The following is a 23526-nucleotide window of genomic DNA, read 5'->3' on the forward strand; positions in this document are numbered from 1 at the left end:
CAAGTTCAGAAATGACCTTAATACTTACACTAGTTTAGTATGAATACCATATATAAATTGTATGGATTTTACTTGTGTTATTATGCAGCAAATAAATATCTTTAAGTTTACGTTATCCTTAGTTCATTCATTCTTGTTGTCACTGCAAGACAGTAGGTTAGGTTTCTGTCTTTCTCCAGCCTTTTGACTGAAAATGTTATTTTTTTCCTGAATGACAGGAACCTGAAAAAAAAAATGTTTTGAATTTGCTGGACTGAAAAAAAAAGTACCCATTCTTGTTTTATTTAGCAAGTATTTTTTAAAAATAATGAATGCTGCAGGTGAATTACATTGAATGAATAAAGAACTTAACTTGTGCCTGACTGCACCTCTGCACAGGTCATCCGGAAAGGCTGGCTGACCATCAACAATATCGGCATCATGAAAGGAGGATCCAAGGAATATTGGTTCGTCCTAACTGCAGAAAGCCTGTCCTGGTATAAAGATGATGAGGTAAGGAATGAATGACTTCTGTTGTCTATTGCAAAAAAAAATATTTACTCATTCTTCTGGTACCAGTTTAAAACATTAAATCAGCTTGCACTGACCTGAAAGAATGGTTTAAGGTTTTACCTGTGTCCATTAAACTTTCAATTTTTAATTCACAAAGAATACTTACTAAGACTTCTGTCAAAACGTTGGTAACAAATACGGGGTGTTGTGTGGAGTGTTTTTTTTTCAGTTTGTGTTTTTTGTGTTTTTGGGGAGGTGTAGTGCCAATGCACAATTACTCTTCAAAGTAATTCCAGCAGTTAATTTAGTGATAACAACTGTTCTTTGACCTTGTATTCTGAGAGGCTGAAAAGCCTGACTACAGAGTTCTGTAGCCAACTGTTATGGCTGTTCAGATTTGCTGCTGAAAAAACAGAAAATGCATCTTGCTAAGAAAGGTAGGTGCTAATCATTAAATCTGAGGTGAGTAATAAGATAACTGGAAAAAGATACGCCTATTCGATATGTTGTTAGGCAACTTTGGGAACCATTTTTTTTTTTTTTTTTGCTAGTTTGTTCTGCATAGTCCTTTTTTCCAGCAATGTTAGCAATGTATCTTCAACCAAAACTCAAAGGTAGTTCTATTGTGGTATTTATGATAAATTAGTTACTTCAATAGTGCTGCTGATGGTGGAATTTGTGCTGGTCAGTAAAGTTGGGGTTTTTTAATCAGTAGTCATTTGGGCATTTTAAGTAGATTATAAGATTGATGGATAAATTAGGTTAACATTGAAGATCTAGCCTCTGGATCTTTCCCTTTGCCCCTTTATTTAAAGTTTACAGGGATTCAAATGTATTTACTGTAACAGGAAAACAATTACATGCCAGTCAGAGGAGAGGAGCCAAGCGCTAGGTCAAGAGAAGTTTTATTCTTAGATTATTGAAATACAACTTGAAGTATTTTATTGTACCATCATAAAAATAAATCAAAAAGAAATGCCAAGGTGCCCTTATGAATGTGAAAATTCTGAAGCTGTCATTTTTTTTCTGATTCACCTTGAATCTATTAGAATGTGGTGTCTTAGGCTAGGTACAGGTAACTATAGGTAAGTGATGTGGTGAAAGCAGCACCCCTTCCTATGTTCAATCTCAGGCGCTTGGAGATGCAGCTAAAATGTGCTGTGGCAACTTCAGAGTTAGTTTTTTTGTTGTTGTTGTTTTTTTGTCTGATCTTTGTTTAGTGGAAAAAGGAAAAATTCTTCAAAATATTTATGGAATGCCCTCCCCTACACAACATAAAAATAACTGGTTTATTTTCATGGTCTGCTAGAGAGAGTCACCTGGAAATCTTGGAATAGTACACAGAGGGAATTGGCTGCTGTATGATTTCCATATGCTCATTTACAAAAACAACAACAATAATAAAAACCACAGATTTTTTTAATTGCTAAACATTTGTGTTTGAGACTCATGCAAATATCTGTAGTTCATTCAGGCTGATATAGGAGATCACTCAGGAATTTCTATCACTCAGGAATTTCTTTCAGTAGTAAGAAGATAATAGTGTAGTATTCTTTGTTTTGCTGGTGGAAGAGGTGCCTTTTTAGGTACAGATTTATAATTTGATTATAATTTGGTTAGTCTGAACTAGGAATAAGTTACACTGTTTTGTTTACTTTATTGCTTCAGGACCTTTCCCAGTAGGACTTACAATTTAACCAGGTGTGTCTTAGATGCTCTCTGAAGATGGTAAAAGCCACAGCTTGACCATGAGGTTAATCGACAGACCAGTGACTTGTTTCAGAAACAAAACTACTGGCTTCTGAAAATAAAGCAGCAAACATTCGGTCTCCTGGCTGGATTCCAGTTTGTACAATTGCATTTGGTGTCCTTAAAATGTTCTCCTCACTTTCAGCTTGGTTTGGTAGTTGTCACATCCTGTTCTTGGATCGTTATTGAGAAGGCTGCATGCTCTTGTATCTCCACCCTGGTAAGATATGGAGTCTTCAGCGATGTGTGAAGTGATACCCATGTTTACGTGTCTGGACTGTGCCCGACTCTGTACGGGTGCGCGCGCTGCGAGGTCGCAGGGAGTTCAGGTCCCCTGCGCCTCCCGCACGGGGACCAGTCGCTGCTGCCGTCCTTACAGGGGAGCAGGAGCCTCTCCTTGCGGCTGGGGAGGATGCAGCAAGTCTGGTTTCACCTCTGTTCTCCTAAACAGTTGGCCAGCCACAGAGATGAGTTCATTCCCCCTGCGCTTCTACCCCTGAGTGAGGAATGCTGCAGCTTCTTGTGCACCAGAGAGCTCTGACAATGTTCTGTACAAAGCCGCAGCGCTTGCTGGGACCTCTAGGGCTGTGTACCCCCTCTGGTGTAAGCTGAGCCTGCTTTGTATAGTCTGGAATTTACTCTGAGATGAAAATCACTCTGAATGCGAGTAGTTGCTTGCTGGTGCCATTAGGAGGATGTAAATTATTTCCCTTATTTGTGAGTTGTGGCTTCTGTAGGGAAGAATGCAGTGGAATGCATTTTGAGGCAGAAGATTTCAAAACTTGTTGTATGATATCAGCATAAAAAAAAAAGGAACCAATTGTTTCTTTTGTTCCTTATTGACATGGTCTTGTTGCTGCTCAAACATACAACGGGATTTTAATGCTCGATGAGATGGGAATCAGTGCCTAAGAATGCATTTTAGTTTTGTAGTTGTGGATCAGTGTGGGTAAATCAGTTGTAGTATTAGTTATATGAATAGTAATCTGAATTAGTTTCTGATCCTGCATACAGTTGCTTGTGTTCACAAATTTGTTGCGTGACCGTGACTTTGTGCTTTTCCACTCGCTTAAAATGAAGCATGGAAAATGTTGTGTGCTGCTTTGGGACTTGTAAATAAGTGCAACGTTAGGACCTTCATTCATGTCGCAAATACAGTTTGCTTTAGTAGAGTATCCCATGTACTAGCTGAAGAGTTATGAGGCATATCTACCAAAAAAATAATAATTCTGAACGCCTTAGCTCTCAGTTGTTACTGCTTTTGGTAGCACAAAAAGCTGTACGTTTTTGTGCTCGGGCTTGTTTGGGAGTCAACCTGCAAATGTGAAGTTTCTGAATTAGCCGCTTCTACGTTAACGTGGACTTCGGGGACGTGGAACGCCATTGTAGCCTGAGAATCAGCGAGCTCCTGATCGTAAACAGAAGGATAGCGTTTGTAAAGCAATGTAGCATTTTTACAGGGCATGGTCTGAGAATTTAATTCATTCTTCCTTCCAAAGCATCCAGAGATTTCAGTGGCGTTACTGGTGCACAAAGGATGCCAAGCTGGGCTCTAGGATAAGCATTTTTCAAAGTGAGAAATTTTTGTTTATTGGAAAAATCTTTTTTTTTCTTATTTCCCAATCCAATATTTCCTTTTTGCTTCAATAGTAAAGGGCAGTATCAAGTTAGAGATGCAGTTCAGATTGTAATTTCACAGCATATTCCCAATTCTGCGTGGTTTGGGAGGGAGGCGTGAAAATAAGTAAGGAGGTAACAGAGCGAAAAGGGGAGAAGTTTCTCTAGACTCTACCATCATGCTTGTTTCTAGGATTAACTTGCCACACAGTAAGCTGCGCTCGGCTGCGATGGCTAACAGGGATGTTAGTGATTTTTATACCGCTGGGAGCTAACAACGCCAGTCGCTCAAGTTTTGGGGCTGAGAAGGGTAAGGGTGTTTTGTCCTCCCATTTACAACGGTGCCGCAAAGCTGCGTACAAATAAAACTTCTCGTTAGTGAGTTAATCAGAACGACTAGGAAAAGAGTACTATAGGAAGCACAGTAAAAATTTCAGCAGTGGGTTTTATTGTCTTTTATAGGCACTGTTGCTTTGTCTCTAGGTGGGTCGCAGTACGCGGCTTGGTCACTGACCGACCGGCTGAGATCCAGAGCGGGCTCTTGGCTGTAGCTCGTGGTGAAGATGCTCTGGGGTGTGAGAGCTGTTTCCCACTGGCCGGCTGTCATTCAGGCTGGGTTGTCATGTGACTGCCTGTCTGTGCCTGCTGTACAGGTGAGAGGATGTTCTGCACAGCAAGTGTAGACAGGCAGACACATGACAACTCCGTCCAGCCAGTCCCTTGGAGCCATCACCGCTGGTGCGGATCGCTTTGAACCAGTCCGGTTTGGGGGGCTTTGGTGGGGGGAGCACACATAACAGAAGTAAACTTTAAAGCATTGGGAGCTGTAGGACAAGAACATAATTCGATTTTATTCAGAAAATAAGCGTCTCATTACATCGGTTGGCATCGTGCTGACATGTATCAGAAGCGATTTCGACAGAGCAGTCACACTGAACATTTGTGAAAACAAAAAGAATCGAAACCAAGGTTTTATTTTCTATGCAGCTTGTACAGGAGTCTGCCTGCATACTGGACTCACACACAGTAATTTAACCAGATGTTTTTACTCTTCTTGGAAGCACAGAAATACTGAAGTTCAAGATAAAGGATATGTTTATACAGTACATATTTTCTAGGAGCAGATAAGTACAATAATCTTGCATGTTAAAAATAAATAAAAATCTTTCTGTATAAATGGAGACAAAATTTTGCACATTAACCCAGTTAAGGGGCATGTGCTGGAAAGAAAACCGGTCCCATTTTATATCAATTTTGCTAAAATGGGAGAGCTATACACTTATCACGATATATTCCTTTAGCATTGTGCTTTGCATATTATTTCAATCTAGCTTTCTCTCAAAATCCATGCTTTGTATGGAAACATTTGAAGACATTCAATAAGTTTTTCAGTTAAATATTAGAAAAAACAATGCATGCAAATAGTATCATTTTACATCACAAGACGTGGTATTTTGCTAAACTTTGCTCTGTACAGAATACACACAATGAATGCAATCCAGTTCTGCAATGATGTTTACACGATCATTAGGCTGTTTCAAAAGGTATAAGCACATTGGAAGCATAAAAGGGGTGGATAGGAACCAGTTGTATTGCTTTTTTCTACATATTAAGTGATTGTTTTATAATGGTGTTCTTAAATATCCTTTGCTCACTAGTGCCACCATAGGTAAACAACAAACTTGTGCTTTCAAATCCTTCTCAAGCATATCCTTTACGGAATAGTAGCAAAATGCTTTTTAACTTCTAGCCTAAGAGCTGGTTATAAAAAAGATGAATTTACCAAAGGGCTGATGGTGTGGATAGTGCTGAGGTTTAAATTAGTCCAGTAATAAATTAATAAGCAGTTACTTTGGTGCTCTAGCTGCAATCATTATTTTGCCCTAAAAAAAAAGACATTTTGGCTAATATACGATCTCAAGTATGCAAATTAAGGATATCAATTATGTGACTGAAATATATCAATTTTCCAAGAAACTAAGAAGATAGAAGAACGTATCTTAAAAAATTAATCAAACGCAAAACTTGGCTAGCTAATGCAGACATTATAAATTAATTCCAAGACATAAAATATGCTTCCTTGGATTTTATAACATGCTTGATTAAAATTTTACTTAGAACTACAGAAATACCAGTGTCTGCTTTAAGTTGGCACATCTTCCTACCCACTTGACCATTTTAAAGAAAAAAGTGTCAAACTAGAAATACTTTTAAAGCAAAAATAAAACAGTGCTTCTTTTGTAGGTTTCATCAAATTTAATTTCTGAATTTAGTTGCTAAAGAAGTCGGTAGTTTGGGAGAAAAATTAGCTCTCAGTTTATCCATTATGGATCTTTGAAACAGCAAATAATGGTACAGTAAAAATCATTGGCAAACTATTGTATAAGAAGATTGGGAGAATGAAAATATGCGTAACTAATTAATAGGTTTTTCTATTAACTTTTATCAGGAAACTTGTGCTGGGAGTACAAGTTGTAAGTAGAAAGCTTGAGCGGTCTTTCTAATAACTGTACACAAAGCAAATTCATCAAGGAAGCAGCAAGTGGCTTTATGTTTTTAGCTGAGACAAATTTATTTTGCCTTCAATTAATTCATTGGGTACTACTAAGGTATCTCTACCTGTTCTTCATTTAAAAGCTGATATTCCTTTAAAGTTGGTATTTTAGTTGATTTAATAAAAGGGCTAAATATTTGTTTTGTATTTCATTTATTCGTTAAGTCGGTAGAGGGCTTATGAATATTTTAGAATACTCGTAACAAATTCCAACGTAATATTTCCAGAAACCCATTTTAAGGACACGGCTTTAAATGTTGCTAGATTGGATATTAAGTTGAGAATTATATTCTCTCCAGCTGTGATCAGGACGTTTTATTTAAGGGGAAGTTGTTATTTTTAGATACTGTTTTCCAGTGCAGCATAAAATGCAGCACAGAAGTACAGTAGCATTATTCAGGAAAGTTTCTTAACTCTGGTATTTCCTGTCTTTTACTAGTTTTGAGCCTGATCCTCAATATTATTTTAGTTTTTGTTAAAATGAAATGCAGTTCAGGAAGCAAAGCCTTCTGCAAATAAAAGTTAATTTATGCCATTGATAACACTTTAAAAAAAAAATAAATAAAAACAAACAAACAAACAAAACCTAAAACTAAGATTTACAATTTTATTTTCCATGTTTATTTTCCTGTTTAATGTCTTCTGATTTAGAGATAAAGATCGCATCGTTTAACAGTATTGAGGAGCTTGGAATTGTTTGCAAGAATTTCACTATTTTAGTTATAATATTTTCTACCTAGCAGTGATACTTGGGTGGTCTGCAGAAGTGTCTGTGGATGCACAGTGATGGTACAGGAAGAGGGGCAAGGAGTATGGAGAAGAGAGCAGTGTCTTTTAGTCTTCTGGAAATAGAGATGTGTTTAATTGCACTGGTAATTGTAATACAGAAGACAACGTGCAACCTAATGGCAAGGCTGAAAAATGGTAAATGCCTTTTTTAAAGGAATTTTTCTTGCCTTTGGTTGCTTATTTGCTCTATATTTCTTTAAAGTTGGGTGACTTCCCCCTGCGCTGAGTCACTTATTTTAAACACTTAAGGAATATATACATATAAAAAAAAAAAAGTTAGAAATATTTTCTCCCTCTTCTCCATTTAATTTTGTTGATTGTTCTAAAAAATTATGCCCCTCCAAAGATGAAAGAAGGTCTGCTATATTGAAACGCTGACCTCTTTCAACGTTTTTTTTTTTTTTTTTTTTTTTTTTTTTTTTTGCATTCTGTGATAACAAGAATCATATCCTTTAACTCATATAACGGGTTTAAGCACTGGTATCCTGATTGTACAAAACTCTCTCTGTGATTTAGCATGTATTGGAACTTGCTAATATTTTTTTCAGTCATTGCAAAAAGTAATGAAAAAGTCATTGCAAAAAGTCCTGAAAAAATTGTATGCAGCTATCTTGGCTTTATTGGCATGCATGTTTAAAACCTCTTTTATTTTATAACTATGGAAATCTCTTGCTCTAATTATGATCAGCTAGAATTTGTTTTATCTAAAACAGCACTGTTTTAAGAACCAGAGAATCACTTAATTCACTTTGAAAATGTTTTGCTTACTGAGCCGAAGTAGCTATACTTCCTTATTCATTGCTAACAATGCAGGCTTTCTTTCTCTATCTGCTGCTTTGCGCACTGCAATCCCCCCTCCCCTCCCTTTCCAAGCCCCAAGCCAAGGGGGCCTCCTAGATCTCAGCCTTACAGTCTAAAAATGTAACTTTGAAGAGTCATGGGTGTATGGGAGGGGAATCACTTCCTAAATCCAGAAAGGTCATTTAAAATAAAGATTAATGCAAATAGCAGACTAGAGATAAGAGAAACACTGGTTCCATATGTTTTCATTGTCCTTGCTTACATAGCAGAAGTTGACACAAGCTATCTTTAACGCTGCTTTCATTAAAAGCCTATTACTGACTGGATAACAATGCTTTCTTAATTTCTAGATCAAAATTAAGAAAAATCATAAAAGTGGCTATGCAAATAAGCAACAGATTAAAAAAATTTGCAAGCATTCATTTTCCCCTTGAAAGCGTAACTGAGCAAGTTTCTCGATGCGACTTGAAAACCATTTTCCTACTGCTTAAAGAAAATCTGTCACAAAACTTTTCAGATTTGCCATGCCTAAAACAGCAATCGGGCTTAAAGATTCAGAGAGATTAATGCAAGTCTGAATCTGATTCCGTTATTTTAATTTCTTCCTGTGTCTTCAGATTAGCTATTAATAATTACATTTAACCGTCTTGTAATTTCACTTTAAAGCAGAACGAGAGCAAAACTTCCTTCTCCTGAGACTAACGGATTAAAATCCATTACTTTAATTCTAAAAGTAATCTTTGGTGAAAGAAAGGAGGAGAGAGTGGGCAACCTCGAAGTATATATACAACTTAAAAAGCTATAATACTTTTTTAGTCAAAATACATAAGCATTGATGGGAGGGTAAGGGAAATGACAGTGATAGTTCTTGCTTCCTAGGCTTTAAGACAGGCAGCATAGGTACGGTCACGCTAATTCTACGTGACCAGCTCTTCCCAATAGGACTTCTATTGATTATGGAAGGAGCTATGAAAAAGGTAATAATTATATATATATTTAAAACATGTACAGCATCAAGGCTGTCTAAAATATAACAAGCATTCTGCAAAACTGACTGGTTATAATACTAATGGCTGCATATTTCTGCTAATTCTTTTTATAGCACGACTATTGCAAGCCTTCCTGGCAATAATGAGCACCATATAGATGGGATTTTTTTTCCGGTTGCAGTAGTTTGTTACTAGTGTTAACTTTAGGGGAGCTGACTCTGGTGTTCAGCTGGTATCAAATTGCAGCCCAGACTTTTTGTATTATTCTGTCCGTGGGGATTTCATTCAGCCTGAGGGTTTTTTTCCCCTACCAGGACAGCTGGAAATTCACCAAAGCAAACTTCTGCATTCGTTTACAAATTCCATTTCTATCAGTGGGATTCAGGACACAAAGTAACTTATCGTTATGTTAGAAGATGTTAGAATGTTAGAAGAAATATCAGCAATGCAAGCTATAGACGAGAGCAGCAGCAATCAATTGGTGCTGATCGCTTATAAGCAATGGCCAGGCAGGTATTGGGATGGAAAGCTGCTTGTTCTGTTTTATTTATTTATTGTTTTCTTTTTTCCATCACGTCCTGCACTTTCAGAGGTAATTTTTCCTGACAATCAAATATTTTGTATCCTACACGGCAGAAGCCAAGCACGGAGTAGTCTTATATTCCCTATGGCATCCCCCAACCCAGTTTTCATTAGCACATTTAGCATAGGTTACTTGCAAAGAAGTTTCAGTTGCATGTAAAATCAAAGTACAGTTCTCCCAGCAGCGAAATATATATAAATATATATATTTTACAATAGTTTAAAATAATATTCATGCATTCTTTTCTATTACTTTATTACTTTAAGAGAAAGTAATTTCTTAAAATTGATCTTCAGATCATAGTTCATAACAGGAGCTATGCAGAATACATACTTCTAGCAAGCGTTTTCTGCATTAAAAAAAGGATATAGTCCTTAAATATTTATACCGATTGCTACAAGTTTAAAAAAAAAAAAATTAAATTTACCTTTTCAGTTTGTGGGGAAAAATAAGCTTTATTTTAAATTAAAAAAAAAAAAAAAAAAAAGAAAAGGAAATGCCCGACTTTAACTATGCTCTTGTACACTTCTCTAAGCAGTATACCTCTAGGTAGTATACCTCGCTCATTTCTTGCATAGGTTTTAGTAAATCATCAGAGCTCCATCTTTCTTGCAGTGATGACTGGAGGAAGGGGGGGGGAGTCACCTAGGTTCGCCAGGTCATAGGCCAGGTGTTCTTCCAAAGTAGGCCTTACCAGAATGTCTTCCCCGCATTATTCTGCAGTCCTCCTTTTTCACAGTGTCCCTTAGCGTTTCTTATTCCCTAGTGTGCAAAACCTGTGAAGAAAAATACTGTATATGAGATCTGAAAGGAGCAATAACTGTCTTCTCCTTGGCAAGAGCAACTGGCGTCCCCAATAGTCCATGTCGCTGCTTTCCCTTGCCCAGTCTAACCAATGTGCAGACTACTGTACAACAGCATTGTCCTGAACAGGTAGTCTGAACACTGGGGCGACGGAGCAGGATCTCCGGACGCTTCTATTTATTTATTTTAAATCCTCTTTTAGTCTTTGGGAAAAACTGCCTTCCTGCATCACGGGTTGTGCTCGGCTCTCCCTCACACTCTGCAGCACTCACTGAAACACACTGAAGTGCTGTGATTTCCAGTCTTGACGTGGCACATTTGCAGCAGACTGGGGATCTGGCAATGAATTTAGGACCAGGAAAAGGGGGAGGGCTGGGCCTGAGAGTCCATATATGGGATGATGTCACCCTAGGGAGGTTTGGGTATGCACTGTGCCGCTGGTGAGACCGCTAGAATTGCCTGCTCTCAGACATGGGTCTGTGTATAAAATGGTACCAGATGTTTTAGTGTAATGTTAAGCAGTCATTTCATCTTCAGGCCAGATTTTTTTCTTCAACTGGGCAGGAAGTGGGCCCCAGTATGGAAAAGCTGTAAAAAGTCAAGATGTACAGTTTCACTGCAGCCAACGGAGAGCGAGTTAACGGAGACGCAGAATTTGCTGTTTTGTGCAGGCTGAAAAACCAAATTTATAAAAAGAATTCTGCTGGAGAAGCTAATGCAACAAGCCAACGCTTATTTTGTTTCTTTTTAATGCCTCCAGTTGTGCTTTTATATTTTGGCATTTCAGACCAAGAAAAGGGCAAATAGGTTCATTTTTTCTTGGAACTGTCAGCGGCATGCAGGCTGCCGAGACTTGAACAGTAATTAGAGTTACTTCCTGAAAGTGAAGCCCCCATGAAAAGTCTGGAGAAATGTTCTTTGTCATAGCCTCTACATGAGTAATTAGTTCCACATGTGGCCTTCCTATTTCCCTTCAGCTATTTTGGCTGGCTGGCTGAATACTTTGCTATAGCTCAAGACTTAAAGAAGCTTTAAAGTTTTCATTTCAAGCATCCACTGTGAAAATAGCTATTTCTGGTGTCATAATAAATTGCTTCTGGTAGATCAGTACTATTAGGCCTGGCATTGTTTTTCACTGGTAACCCTGCTGGTCCCATTTTTCTTTTAATCGTGCTTGGTGGAATTATCCTGCTAAATTTTATCTTTGATGTTTACCAGATCTATTGAATTTTGCCAAGTATGACTTTACCGTAGATTTTAAGATATTCTCCCCACAGGCATCTATCCTTGTTCTCCTGTAGACTTTTTTTTCTTTGTTACTCGTGCTGTTGATTCTAAGTGTTGTATTTGCTTTTTTTTTTTTTTTTTTTTTTAATCTGCCTTAGCCCGTGGTCTAAGACAAAGGGATACTTATCGAGTAAGCTCCTCTGAAGTCAAAACTGGAGGTGATTTTACATAGGTCTGTCTATTCACTTTATGGAAGTGTTGCCAGTTGCTCTTTTTCTGCCTAGAAATCTGAGGCGAATGTCAGTGTTGGGACTATATTCTGAAAAGTAGATATCCACCAACTTCCTGAACAGCTTTGGAAAGAAGTACATGTGTAAATCTAAATGCGTGCTGTGAGGGCTCTGGTATCCTAAATAACTTCTGGGGGATGCAGTTCTGCCTAGGTTATGGCAGATTTTCTGGGAACCACAGCTTCTAGAGGCCCGCATGGGGCAGGTTGCAGAGGTCTAACTTGAGGGAGAATTAATACAATAAACGTGAACATCAGGAGAGATGAATTCAGAGTCTCTGTCCAAGGAGAAGTGGTGACGTTCAGCCTGTGTTATTGTGATGGCACGCCAAGCACTGTGTATCTGTTTCATATTGTGCGTCCAGTTCCACCATTTGGATCATGGCAGGTTAGTTATGTACCCAAGCAGTGGTGGGAGATTTTAATTCAAGAAAGTAGAGGTTTAAAGAAGCTGTAGAAGGAGTTTTAAGGTGCAGAGTACTTGGCTTTCTTAGAAGCAGTAGCACCAAATCAGCGTGTAAAAGAAAGTGAATTGATGGCTGTTAAAACAGAGAAAGTAGGGAACACCATGGACAAGCCCAACAGGGCTCCTAGTTTACGTATCACAGCACTCGCAGGAGCTGGATGTTTTATTATATTCCCACTTGGCACTTACCTTGTGGAAGAAGAATACGATTTTGGAAAGCGTGAGTAGTGAGAGATTTTTTGTAGATAAGGCCCCTCAGTGTAATGGGTGAGATTTTCCCCACTGAGGAACCATCAGAGGCGAATTGCTGCGTGCGTCACCAAGAGCAAGAAATTGTTACGCTGTCAAGAAAAGACAGGGTTCCAGAGATCCTCTTCCATTCCAGCAGAAGGGGAGGTAGGCTGACTTTTCAGTATTGCAACGTAGGTTGCATAGCTCCTGAACAAACCAGGAGTCAAGGCGTTAATGATCCAAGCAGGCTGAGGGGTATGAAATTTTGAATCTTGCTGCTGACTGCAGCAGCAGTAGTCTGTGAATTTTTCACGAGATGGTTAAATGGAACCAGAATAGCTCACCACACTGCGGCCTGGAAATTCTCCTCCTGTAAGCTTGTTTCCTGGCAAAAGCGGAGCTCTAGGGGAATGGAGTACATGAACGGGGGCTTGGGGTTGTTCTGGGTGCCCAAAAAGATGCTAAAGCCTCAATCCTAACGCAGTACAAAGCTATTAAGACCTCTTGTGCACGTTTCTTTTTCCTTTGTAGGTTCTGCTCAGCTAGTTGCGTGTGTCTGCACGTACATTTTGACTACAGTCCCTTCTTTTTTATTTGATCTCTGATTGGAAAGCTGAGGCCCAGAAAGAAACAGGCATTTCCATTCCTTCTGATAACAAGTTCACATAATACCTGAAATATTTAAAATCTTCCACTAAATAGCTTTCCAGATGTACTGTGAGTTTTTGTTGTTTTTTTTTTAAGCACTTCTGACAAAATTGATATGCTTCCAAGGCTTTTGCTTACCTGGAGCTTCTTAAATGGCAGGTTGCTTTCATGGGTGCAGTAATCTTGAGTTGGAGAGTTTATATTAATAAATTATTAAGAGAGCTCATCTGAAGTGCCTTCCAAAGGTAGTGATAAATTTTCATTTCTCACGAGTTTATCATCATGCAGACATTTCTGTCATGCCTATGAACTCAGCCCAATGATGAAATTATTTTCCACGACCCTAAAATGTTCTTTGTTTTATTATTATTTTTTTTAACTTGGAGGAAACTAAGGATTTTGAAAAGTCCAATTCCTTCCTTCTTCATTGACACTTACTTGGAGGACTACCATGAAAAAGAAAATCACTGTATTTCTGCTTGAGTATTTTCTTGTACTGGCAGCCCACATTGTCGTACCAGGCCGCTCTCCATACTGAACAGGACAGGCGTCTTTAAAATGGTCTTGGTGTGTAGCTAGCACGAGAGCTGTGTGCTTCTTGTAGTTTGTAAAGCTTTCTAGGCTCTATTTACACTAGAGAAGTGGCTGAACTCTTGCTAATGTGCTTTTTTACATCAAAAAGTTATTGCAGCAAGTGTCTGGACAATTGTAAATTTTGTATTGCTATTTTTCAAACACCCTAGATATGATCCAGGGAACTACAGAACAGTAAGTTGGATGTCTGCAGCTGATAAATTAGTTGAAATAACAGCAGAAAATTGAGCGTAGTTATTTTTGAAATCATTCTGCATAAGAAAGTTGTCTGCTGTAATTTGTTCTAGATTTTTTGCACATCCACCAGTAAAGGTTAACCCTTTTGGGCACAAAAGCTAAAATGTAATTCTAAGAGGACTGGAAACAGGTAGGCATGGAAAACAGGGAACAGTAGGGAGAGTCTGTTTCATCACAGCAAAAAAAAAAAAAAGAAAAAATGAAACAAAGCCCAAAGAACAACCACCCACCATACAAAGCTACTTTCAGGGTCTGATTTTTGTAGCCAAGGTTGATACGTATTTGCAAAAGGATGATTAGTTAGTAACACTTGTGGATGACAGTTACCCCCCAGCTCCCAAATTACTGTGAAATTTTGTTCACTTTCATCTATTGCATGGGCAATGGATCCAATAAATAAGTTAAGGAAAATGTAGGGAGAGAAGAGGTGAGGGCTGAAGAAGTATCTTCATGTGAGGAGAGTGTCTGATACTCACTTCTATAGAGTTTGTCACCTGTTAATTGCCAAATGTCACTGACATCTGGGTGATCTCTTGCAGTCCTGTTGTTTGTTGGTGTTCTGCTGCAAGTTGACCCGTGTTTTTTGAATTTTATACAGTCTGTCCCTTAGCAATTTTGTTACTTCTGGCCAATGCACAAAGGAATGACCTGTGCTTACAGGTATCTGTGTCTGTTGCTATGAGAAATCATGAAGTGTTGCTCATTTTGCACCTTAAGCTTGTACCATCAGCCTCATCTACTCGTCACAACGTTATTTGCGACATGAGAAAAAATTCTGAGGTTGGCAGCAGTTTATCAGTGCTACCCAAAGACTCCCTTTGGAAGAGGGGCCCTGGGTGAAGGCTGCCTGATTGCTAAGAGCCACATCTTTAAGTGCTGCTCGGCTTTCTGAGCAGGCTGGCCTTGGCATTACAGGTAGGGATTTGCTCTTTTATTATTATTATTATTATTATTTGCTCTTTTTACTTTAGCCCAGCTCCGTATGTTCTGGATAACCTTCCAGCCTAATGCTCTTCTTCTGGGTAGTGAATAAAGCAAATAATGTGCAGGTAAACTGTAGCCTCGAAACACCGTGTGTCCCAGTCCCTTTGTCGACCACTTTCTCACTTGCTCCCTCTGGCCTGCTTTCCCTCTTCATCAAACATATAACTTGGGTGCCTTAGTATATTCACTATTCCACCTTCTCTGTAACAGTTTTCCTTTCTCCTCTACCACTCTTTTGTTCTGCACGTGCTTTGCCTCCAACTTCGCAAGAATTTGCAAGAGAGAGACGTGAAAGGGGAGAAAGAGGAGCTGGAAGGGGTCAGTCCAGCTGCTCTGAGCACCTAACAGAGTTGAAATTCACAGCTGCTGAGTTTTGGAGCCCGTGTTTCCTCTGTCCTCAATGAGCAGGGGACAGCTCTGCCGATGAGGTGGGTGCCTGTTGTTAGCCAGCATTGATGTCCATCCACCCTTGTGTAGGTGAGGAAGCAAACAGTTAACAGGAGGTTCAGTTCTGATGCCACTCTTTTTTCCTCCTTAGCAGTCTGGTTATTTTCACCCTGGCCGTAACGTCTGCATCGTTTTGTGTTCTTGTATTGTTCAATATTTTTTGCCTTCGTGGCCAGTGGTCCAGATTTACCAATGCAGAACCAGCATTGTTTGAAAATAACCAGAGTACCGTAGATCAGGAATCTTCATGTATGAGTGGCTTTGTGCTCCCCCTGTGTTTTCTAGTTTCCATTCTGTGTACAGCCACGTGACTGAACATCTGAACTGATTTTGGACAGTAAGTTGTGTTTGGGGAGCTACATACATTCAGCACGGTGGTAACAAGTGATTGTAATAACTGAATGACAATGTTTAGCTTGCATGCAGGTTATTTCATTCCTGCTAAAATAAATATCTGCCTCGTTGAATTGTTGTGGCCTAATGGGGGAGGTATCCTCTGTGCCTGTCAAGTTTTTCTTCAGGAAAAGAGCAGGATATGGAATAGCTTTGACATTTCCGTAGTCTTTGCTTACTCATACGCAACACACAATTAGTGGAGATGCAAAATTAGCTGAGCTAAGTTCATTTTCAGAGTGGTGGTGAAGAGCATGATATGCCCTAGATTAACACGGTCTTCTTTCCTGACTCCTGTGATCTCCTCAGACTTTGTTTTAGCCCTAAAGCACGTTGGTGTTAAGCTTTTGGACCCTTTATAAAACCCAGATGTGCAGCTGAATCAAGTGTTCTTTCTCCCCACTCAGACTCAAATGATTCACCCAGGTTGCCACATCACTGACTGATCGTCGCGTCTCTCACAGAAGATGTCACTTCTGTGGCAAAGTGTCTCTAGTGTTCAGTAAAGCAAAAGAACCAGAAAATAAAAGGGAATAAAGCATTTCAGTGAGTGTAGGGCAATGCTGTTTATTGCCTAGCCAAAGAGATAGAGAATGGATAAACTTACAGTGGTTTTGTTTTTTTTTTTTAATCCTTTCCTGGGAGGGGAAAAAAAAAAACAAAAACAACACTTTTTTGAAAATAGAACTGTCTGGGTGACCAAAAACAAAAAAAGCACATACTTCATAGAAGTTTCTAGTTAAAAGTTCTGTGTTAAGTACTTTGATCTTGGTGGGTTTAAAATGCTGGTTTTGTCTAATTAGAATTTGGGGTTTGATTTACCCCTTGAACGTATTTTTATGAACATTCTTTCTGCTGCCCAACTGAGAGGCAGTTTGTTGTTACTTTTGTGGGTTTTTTATTTTTTTATATATTTTTTTTCTGGCAAAATTTTGTGTTGCAGCTATTTCTATGTTTCAGTAACATAATACACTCTGGGGGCAGATCTTGGAGATCTTTGACTCTAATGAATACCAGTCACGTGAGAGCAAATACATGATTTATTACTTGAGCATATTTTTGATAGTAACGCCTGGAGATTGTTTTAGTGGGGGGAAGGGTGATCAAGAAAGAGAAGGATGCAGTTGAAGGAAATTAGTGGCAAAGTGATGTTAACTCTCACCTCAGTTCAAGGCTGTGGTTTGTAATGCCAGCGTTGTGAATGATCCCAAAACAAAAACATCCATCCTTTTCACATTTAAGAATAATCTCGAGGGAATTGTGTTGTAGAAGCAGATCTTAAAATGAACACCAGCAATATTGCTCAGGGCCTCTAAAACTGAAAGCCATTTCTTCTAGTATTTATTGTCTTTGGCAGAACTATTATCCTCTCTTTATATTAACTGCCGCATGAAGTGTCGTCTTTGTCTTGCCAAAACTTCTGTTCATAATATAATTTTTTTTTCTTAGGTTGACTTGCCTTTGATAAAGACTTAACAATAACGAGTCAGGTTCTTGCATGTGAAATTGAGAGTTCCTTTCCTGAGGCTGAATATAGAAATCAGTCACTTGTGCCATGCAGAGACACGTGTTCTAGGAAGAGGTGACTGTCAAAGCGTCTCAGTGAGTCTATTGCTCCAGCTCCCTGAAAGGTTTTGGAGCGTACCCATGTAACAGAACCACTTGTTCTGTTTTGTAGATGAGTTCTAAACCATGTTTAAAAAAAATTAATAAATGATATGTAAAGAGTAGTTATGTGAGTCATATCCAAGGGTAGGAATAAGAGCTGAAATTTTTTCTGGCCTTTTTTCAGTTCCTGATGCTTTAAGCACCTTCTGTTGCTATTCATCTTGAGTATCTAAGCATAAACATTTAAATTAAAGTTAAGGGTCAACTTAAAAGCATTTTGATTGCCCAAAGATATTGAAGTGTCTTGTCAGACTTGCTTTCTGTAAAATCTTCATGTGAACTGCTGAATGTTGATGCTGCCAGGCATCATTTTTATATATATATATATAGACACACACACACACACACACACACACACACACACATACATGTGTATGTGTATATATATATATGTTTTTTTAGGGTAGTTGTTCCTTGAAAGTGCGTGAAACAGAAGAATTACTGTATCAACAAAGTCATCATTTTTTCTTTCAATATCCCTGATATTCAAAGTTACTCTTTGTATTAGTGTCTTCCAGGAAGGAAGATTTCAAAATGCTCACTATCATTCCCGTATATCTTCCAGTAAAAAAGAACAAGAATTTTCGACTCGTCATTTGAGCTTCCATAGCCAAAAAGAGGCTGTGTCCTGCTTTCCTGGAAGTATGTGTTGATTTTGCTAGTAAGTTAACTAATGTGTAATTTATCATTTAAAATCCTGATAAGACTGAGCTGCTAACAGATTTTTGTCTGTGATTTACTTCACCTGATTCCAAGTTTTAGTGCTTTGCCATTGCATGATTTCACTAACCTCCTTTAAGCAGTTGAGACAAGCTTTGTTCTAGAAACCTTTGAGCCACTGCATTGATCAGGTGGATAATCCTGTGTTTGGCAGCATCTGTCCATATTCACTGCAACTACTAACCAGTAGACACAGCCTTTTGAGGCCATTTATGCTTGTGGTAGAGTTTCCTTTTATGATTTACTATGTTTTTTCAGTTGTTTATTTAGTTTTAGAGAAACTAAGTAACTTACTGAAATAGGTTGAGGGATGGAGCCTTGCAAGAAAGGCTTATGAAAAGGTTTTTAATGGTTAGTTGTTTTAAGTCCCTTTCCTTACGGATCTTCCTGATCATCAGGGATAGCTTAATAGTGTCTGTTGGGTGATACACTCATGACAAACACCAAAATGGATGCCTGTTGGCTCAAACTCTTCAGAGGTCAAAAATTTGGGGTTTTCCCCCTGCTATTGTCTGGAATCATAGCAATAATTTAACTCGTAGTATTAAAACCCCCAAATGAGTAGTGTTCCTTTTTGAAGTCCCTCTTTCTGCCTCGGTGTCTTTTTCCTGTGGGGTCTTTCGTGACCCTTCTCTCTCCTTTCATGTGTTTGCTTTGCTGATCTGTGCTCTTTCATCTCTCACTGACAGTAACCTTCCCTGTGTATTGATCTGTTCCTTTCGTGGCAGTCTCCACAACTTAATTGCAGGCCTCCCTTTTGCTGGTGGAAAGACCTTGCCTTGGCTGTACAGAATTACCCCCTCTGCTGTCCAAACTGAGTTCTTCATCCTAAAAATGAAGTCTTTAATGTATGCTGCTTAACCTCTTGAGGACCTAATCTTGATTAAAAACAAACAAACAAACAAAAAATACAAAACCTCTTCAGGTACTGCTATTATACAAATTCTTCACAAGATAAACTTGCCCATCTTTGCTCACATCTCATATAGCTGCAGTGGTTTCCTTAGTTGGTGTACTGATGTTCATCTGCTATGTGAATCTTGAGTGTATTTTGAAAATTGCCTGAAGCTTAGGAATGAATTAGACAGTTCTGCTGATTCCTTACTGGAACTTCTCTCATCTGTGGGGAAAAAAAATACATTAATCAGGGACTGGTTAAAAGCTAAGACTCCCTGAGAGAACCAAAGGCCCCTACAGATTGTATAATCTTTTACTCCAGCTACAAGGAATATTTATTCAATATGTCTTTTCCTAAAGCCTGAGAAAATAGTTTTTGGTTGAATACTAAACTATTCCCCTGCAGGTAATGCAGAACATGCAGAAGAAGTAGCAATATTTTATGGGTATTGATGCTTACAGTATTATTGACAAATGGAATGTATGTAGGGTGAGACCTGAAAAATCAGATTAGTGGGTAAATTTCAGAGACGTCCAGGAAAATGATCAGTATTGGTGCCTGAAATATTATGGATGCTGAAGTATCTGAAAACCTCTGCAGCCAAGCTGGTGTTGCAACTGGAATTCCCAGCTGATTGAACTGAGCATCTTTATTACTGGAAAAGCTCACATAACTGGTCACTTCATTTAAAAAAAAAAAAAAAAAAAAAAAAAAAAAAAGACTTTGCAGTACAACATGGTTATCCATTAGTTACTTTTCCTCTATGCTTCTCTCTGGATTACTCAAACAAGACTTTTAATTCTTACTAAATGTGTTAGCATGGCCTATAATGCATTTTAGCTGTATATTAGATGGTTACACTGAGGACGTGAGAAAACATTCATGTCTTCAGCACTTGCTAGCACAAGCTGGAACCTAAGCACCTTGTGCAAGTGTAGCTTTCTGCATTCTATTTGAGAAAATACTTTGTCAATGAATGAAATTACTTTTCTGGCTTAGCAAAGCCAGAGTACCCAAGGACCTGTGTCACGAGAAGGTTCAGCTTGTGACCTTGTAGACCAGGGCTGCTTGAGAAACACTAGGGAGAGGTCTGAGGTTATCCCATCACTCCCCTCCACAGGTGAACAAACATGCTTTTTCGAAGTGGAGTTCATTGGATTTCTACTCAGAACAGGTAGGCAAAAGGAAGATTGTCAGTAGATTGAAAAGAATTGTCAGCTATCTGAGAATCCTCTGAAAGCAAGTTCAGCGTTTTGGTTTGGGAAGTTAAAAACTTTAGCTGATTGGAAAAAAAGTCATCAGAGTGGAAGAGAGTAAGTGATGGAAAAGTTTGTTCGTGACAGTTTGACTTTTTTGGAAATGAATTTCATGTGAAGACGCTGCATTAGAAGGTGTTACCTCCAAGGCTCAGAAACATGCTGCTTTTTCAGTAGCCTGGCCTGAACTCTGGTTTGGTATTTGAGAATACTAAGATCTGACGTGCCAGGTTAATCAGCGCTATAGTCTTCTGTAGGGATAACTGGTCTGATACTAGATTTTAGAGCATGTGATACTGTATAGATATTATACGAGGTCAACAAGTATGAAAAAAAAAACATAAAATTAATTCCTTGTATCCTGTATTCATATATTTCATATTTTTAAGTTTTCTACAGACTTCTGTTTTCCCTAGTTATGTTTTTTTTTTTTTTTTTCTAATATACCAATATAAGGAGACATAGAATCAGCAAAACTTCCTTAACTTTTTTTTTTTTTTTTTTTTTGCATGTCAAAGAATTTTCAGTCTGCAAGACTCCATCAAAAATAGACCTGCATAACAAGTAACCTTTGATGTGTTCTTGATTTTTCTAAACAGATGTGTATAGTCAGGTGCTAATTTTAAAGGCTATTTCTGTCAGGCAGGAAGACCGTGTTCATCACTTGGTTGCACACATTTTCTCAATGACAAGGTGTTAGCACATCCAGTTTCTGAGGTCTTGCTGGAGTTGGTCTTTGATTCTGCCTGTAAGTGTGCAATATCTGAGTGTCTTGCCTTTACAGGGGCCAGTGCTGTGTCATTCTGATGTGCTAAGTAATGCTTATTGAGAACATCTCTCTATGTATGCAGTCCTTCTTGGACTTTTACCTTGGAGAGGAAAATGGGAAGGTGCTCCAATGTCTTCTATTTCATTTTTGAATCCCTTTCATGACCCCCTTAAAGCTGCTCTCTAAAGAGGAGGAAATCCAAACAATTGTTAACTGATGGCAACAAGAAAAGCATCTGACAAACAGCAGCTTATCCTTCATTCTTGTCCATTGACATGTAATCCCCCTGGGAGTGCTTAGGGAAACCAGGAGCTCGCTGCTTTTGTAAACCTCTCCTGATCTCTGATGGAAACATGGTGCACTTGCTTTGGTATTTGTATGTCGCCAGGAACTGCTGAGAATGCAGGAGGGAAGAAGAAGAAAAGAAGATTAGTCCAGCCTATGAGGAATAGGATGAAAAGATGCATTTTTTATAAACAAAGTCAGAAAGACCTTGTAAATAATCGTTTAAATCATCCAGGAAAGCTGATGGAATGTAATAGCTATGGAAGCTTCTTGGCATAAGCAGTATTTATTGGCTGGGTTTAGTCCTAGCATGTCAACTCCGTATAAAATTGTTAGTACAGGAAAACTCCATGCGTTGTGAACGGGCACAAAATGCATTAAGCTGTGTGGTGTGGGCGCACAGTCTGCCAGGAAACAGAAAACTCTACAGCAGGTCCACGTGGAGACAGCCAGCATCATTTGAGCATGCATATTTTGTACATACTGATTTATTAGCCAGATCAAAGTGGTGCTTTTTAGAAATGATTTACCCTAACGAGACAGAGCACAGAAGTATTGCAGCGTTTTCCTGCACAGAGAGTTGCCTTCGAACTCCTGCGCTGACAACATTCTGAAAGTGGACTTCAGATCCGGATTTGTGGGAGGGATTTCTTAGTTGACTGTCTATGAAACATTGCATGAAGGAAAATGGAAACCATATGCAATTCACTACACAGATCTGGTTTTCATTTAAATCTTTTCCTGTATTATATTTTCTGCTAGTGGAAGAGAGAAACAAACTGCTAGATGAATAGTATAGGGCTTAAAATAAAAGGCAGTGCATTTTTTAAGAACTAAAGAAAAAAAAAAAGTGGTATTTGACCAGTACTGTAATTTTGTGTAGGATTCTATAGGAGTGGGACAATTTGTACATAATATGCTGGAACATGTGTTGTTTTAAGTGTTAGTGGATTGAATTGACATGACATCAACAGAGCTGCAAGGTTGCAGAGTTACTAGTGCCATGCCATTCTAGCAGTGGCACCATAACTTAGAAGTTCTGGTGAACTCTGCATTTGAGCTCCGCATGCAGAGCTAAAATACGTAGTAGTTCCTAATATTGTTCAAATAATCCTTTATCTGGTGTGGAGTTACGGAAAATTTCACCATCTCTGAAAACAGTCCAGTGGACTTACTCAGAGTCTCAGGGTTTGGGTTTTTTTTCCTAGTTTTGAACAGAAGTTCAGTTTTTAAAAGTTCACTGAGGCTCCTTAGCGCCAAAGCAGTCCCGTGTTTTTGCACAGAGCCTGGGAAAAGAAGTGCCGCAGGACAAATAAAATCGAATACAACGCTTTAAAAAAAAGCTGAACATTTTAATATATTGGATATGTTATACTTCAAGTTCAGTCTGTGAATGAAAGACTTAAAGGGCTCAAAAGGGAAGTTTCTGAAGATCTTCTGCATCTTTTGGAAGCTGTACAAAATGGAGAACTTCAGTCATCATTACCAGGTGCTCAGGAGTATGTGAGTGGTAAACACCTACATTTGTGCAGTGATTTCAAGCTGTTGAAAGTGCTACCCAGAAATGTAAACAGCGTGGTAAGGAATCTCTTTCATTTGCTCAGGGAAGCAGTGAAAACGAAGCAAAGGAGATGGATCCCGAGATCCGTTTTTCCTAGATTTCCCAGGAGGAGGTTGTCTGGATCTGCCTGAAAAATAACGACACTATCATAAAGGAACATTGCAGGCATTCAAAAGTGTTTCTGTACCTCCTGTCAGCTGCACAGATTAAGGAAGGTTGAAGGGCCAGTTTCAGTGCTAGAGCTCTTTAAACAGCCGTGCAGTATTTTTGTGGAACTGCGATTAGAAAGTTAAAATAGCTTCTGAGCACAAGAAATGCACTGAATAACTGGTTGTGCACATTTTTACACAGTGAAGGGCTGCAAAAAGAGATACTAAACCTGCAAAAGTAATTGGAGAGGCTTTCGGAAAGCCTCAGCAGATTGCATGCTGATGACGCTGCTGTCATGCTGTTGGTAGAAATCTGGCTTGATTTA

General features: G+C 38.7%; 1 protein-coding gene across 4 annotated transcripts in view; it reads left to right on the plus strand.

Annotated features, from left to right (window-relative positions):
- The window catches only part of DNM3 (dynamin 3), a gene marked incomplete at its 5' end in the record, with an annotated part of 185864 nt that overhangs the window by 55197 nt on the left and 107141 nt on the right, over positions 1-23526 (plus strand). For all 4 annotated transcript variants that reach the window (XM_084291313.1, XM_084291312.1, XM_084291311.1 and 1 more), the window contains one exon: positions 379-492. In XM_084291313.1, the coding sequence (XP_084147439.1) occupies positions 379-492 (114 nt within the window). The remainder of the gene's footprint in view (positions 1-378; positions 493-23526) is intronic.

This window comes from Netta rufina, assembly GCF_964035555.1.
Source record: "Netta rufina genome assembly, chromosome: 8".
Classification (NCBI taxonomy): Eukaryota; Metazoa; Chordata; class Aves; order Anseriformes; family Anatidae; genus Netta; species Netta rufina.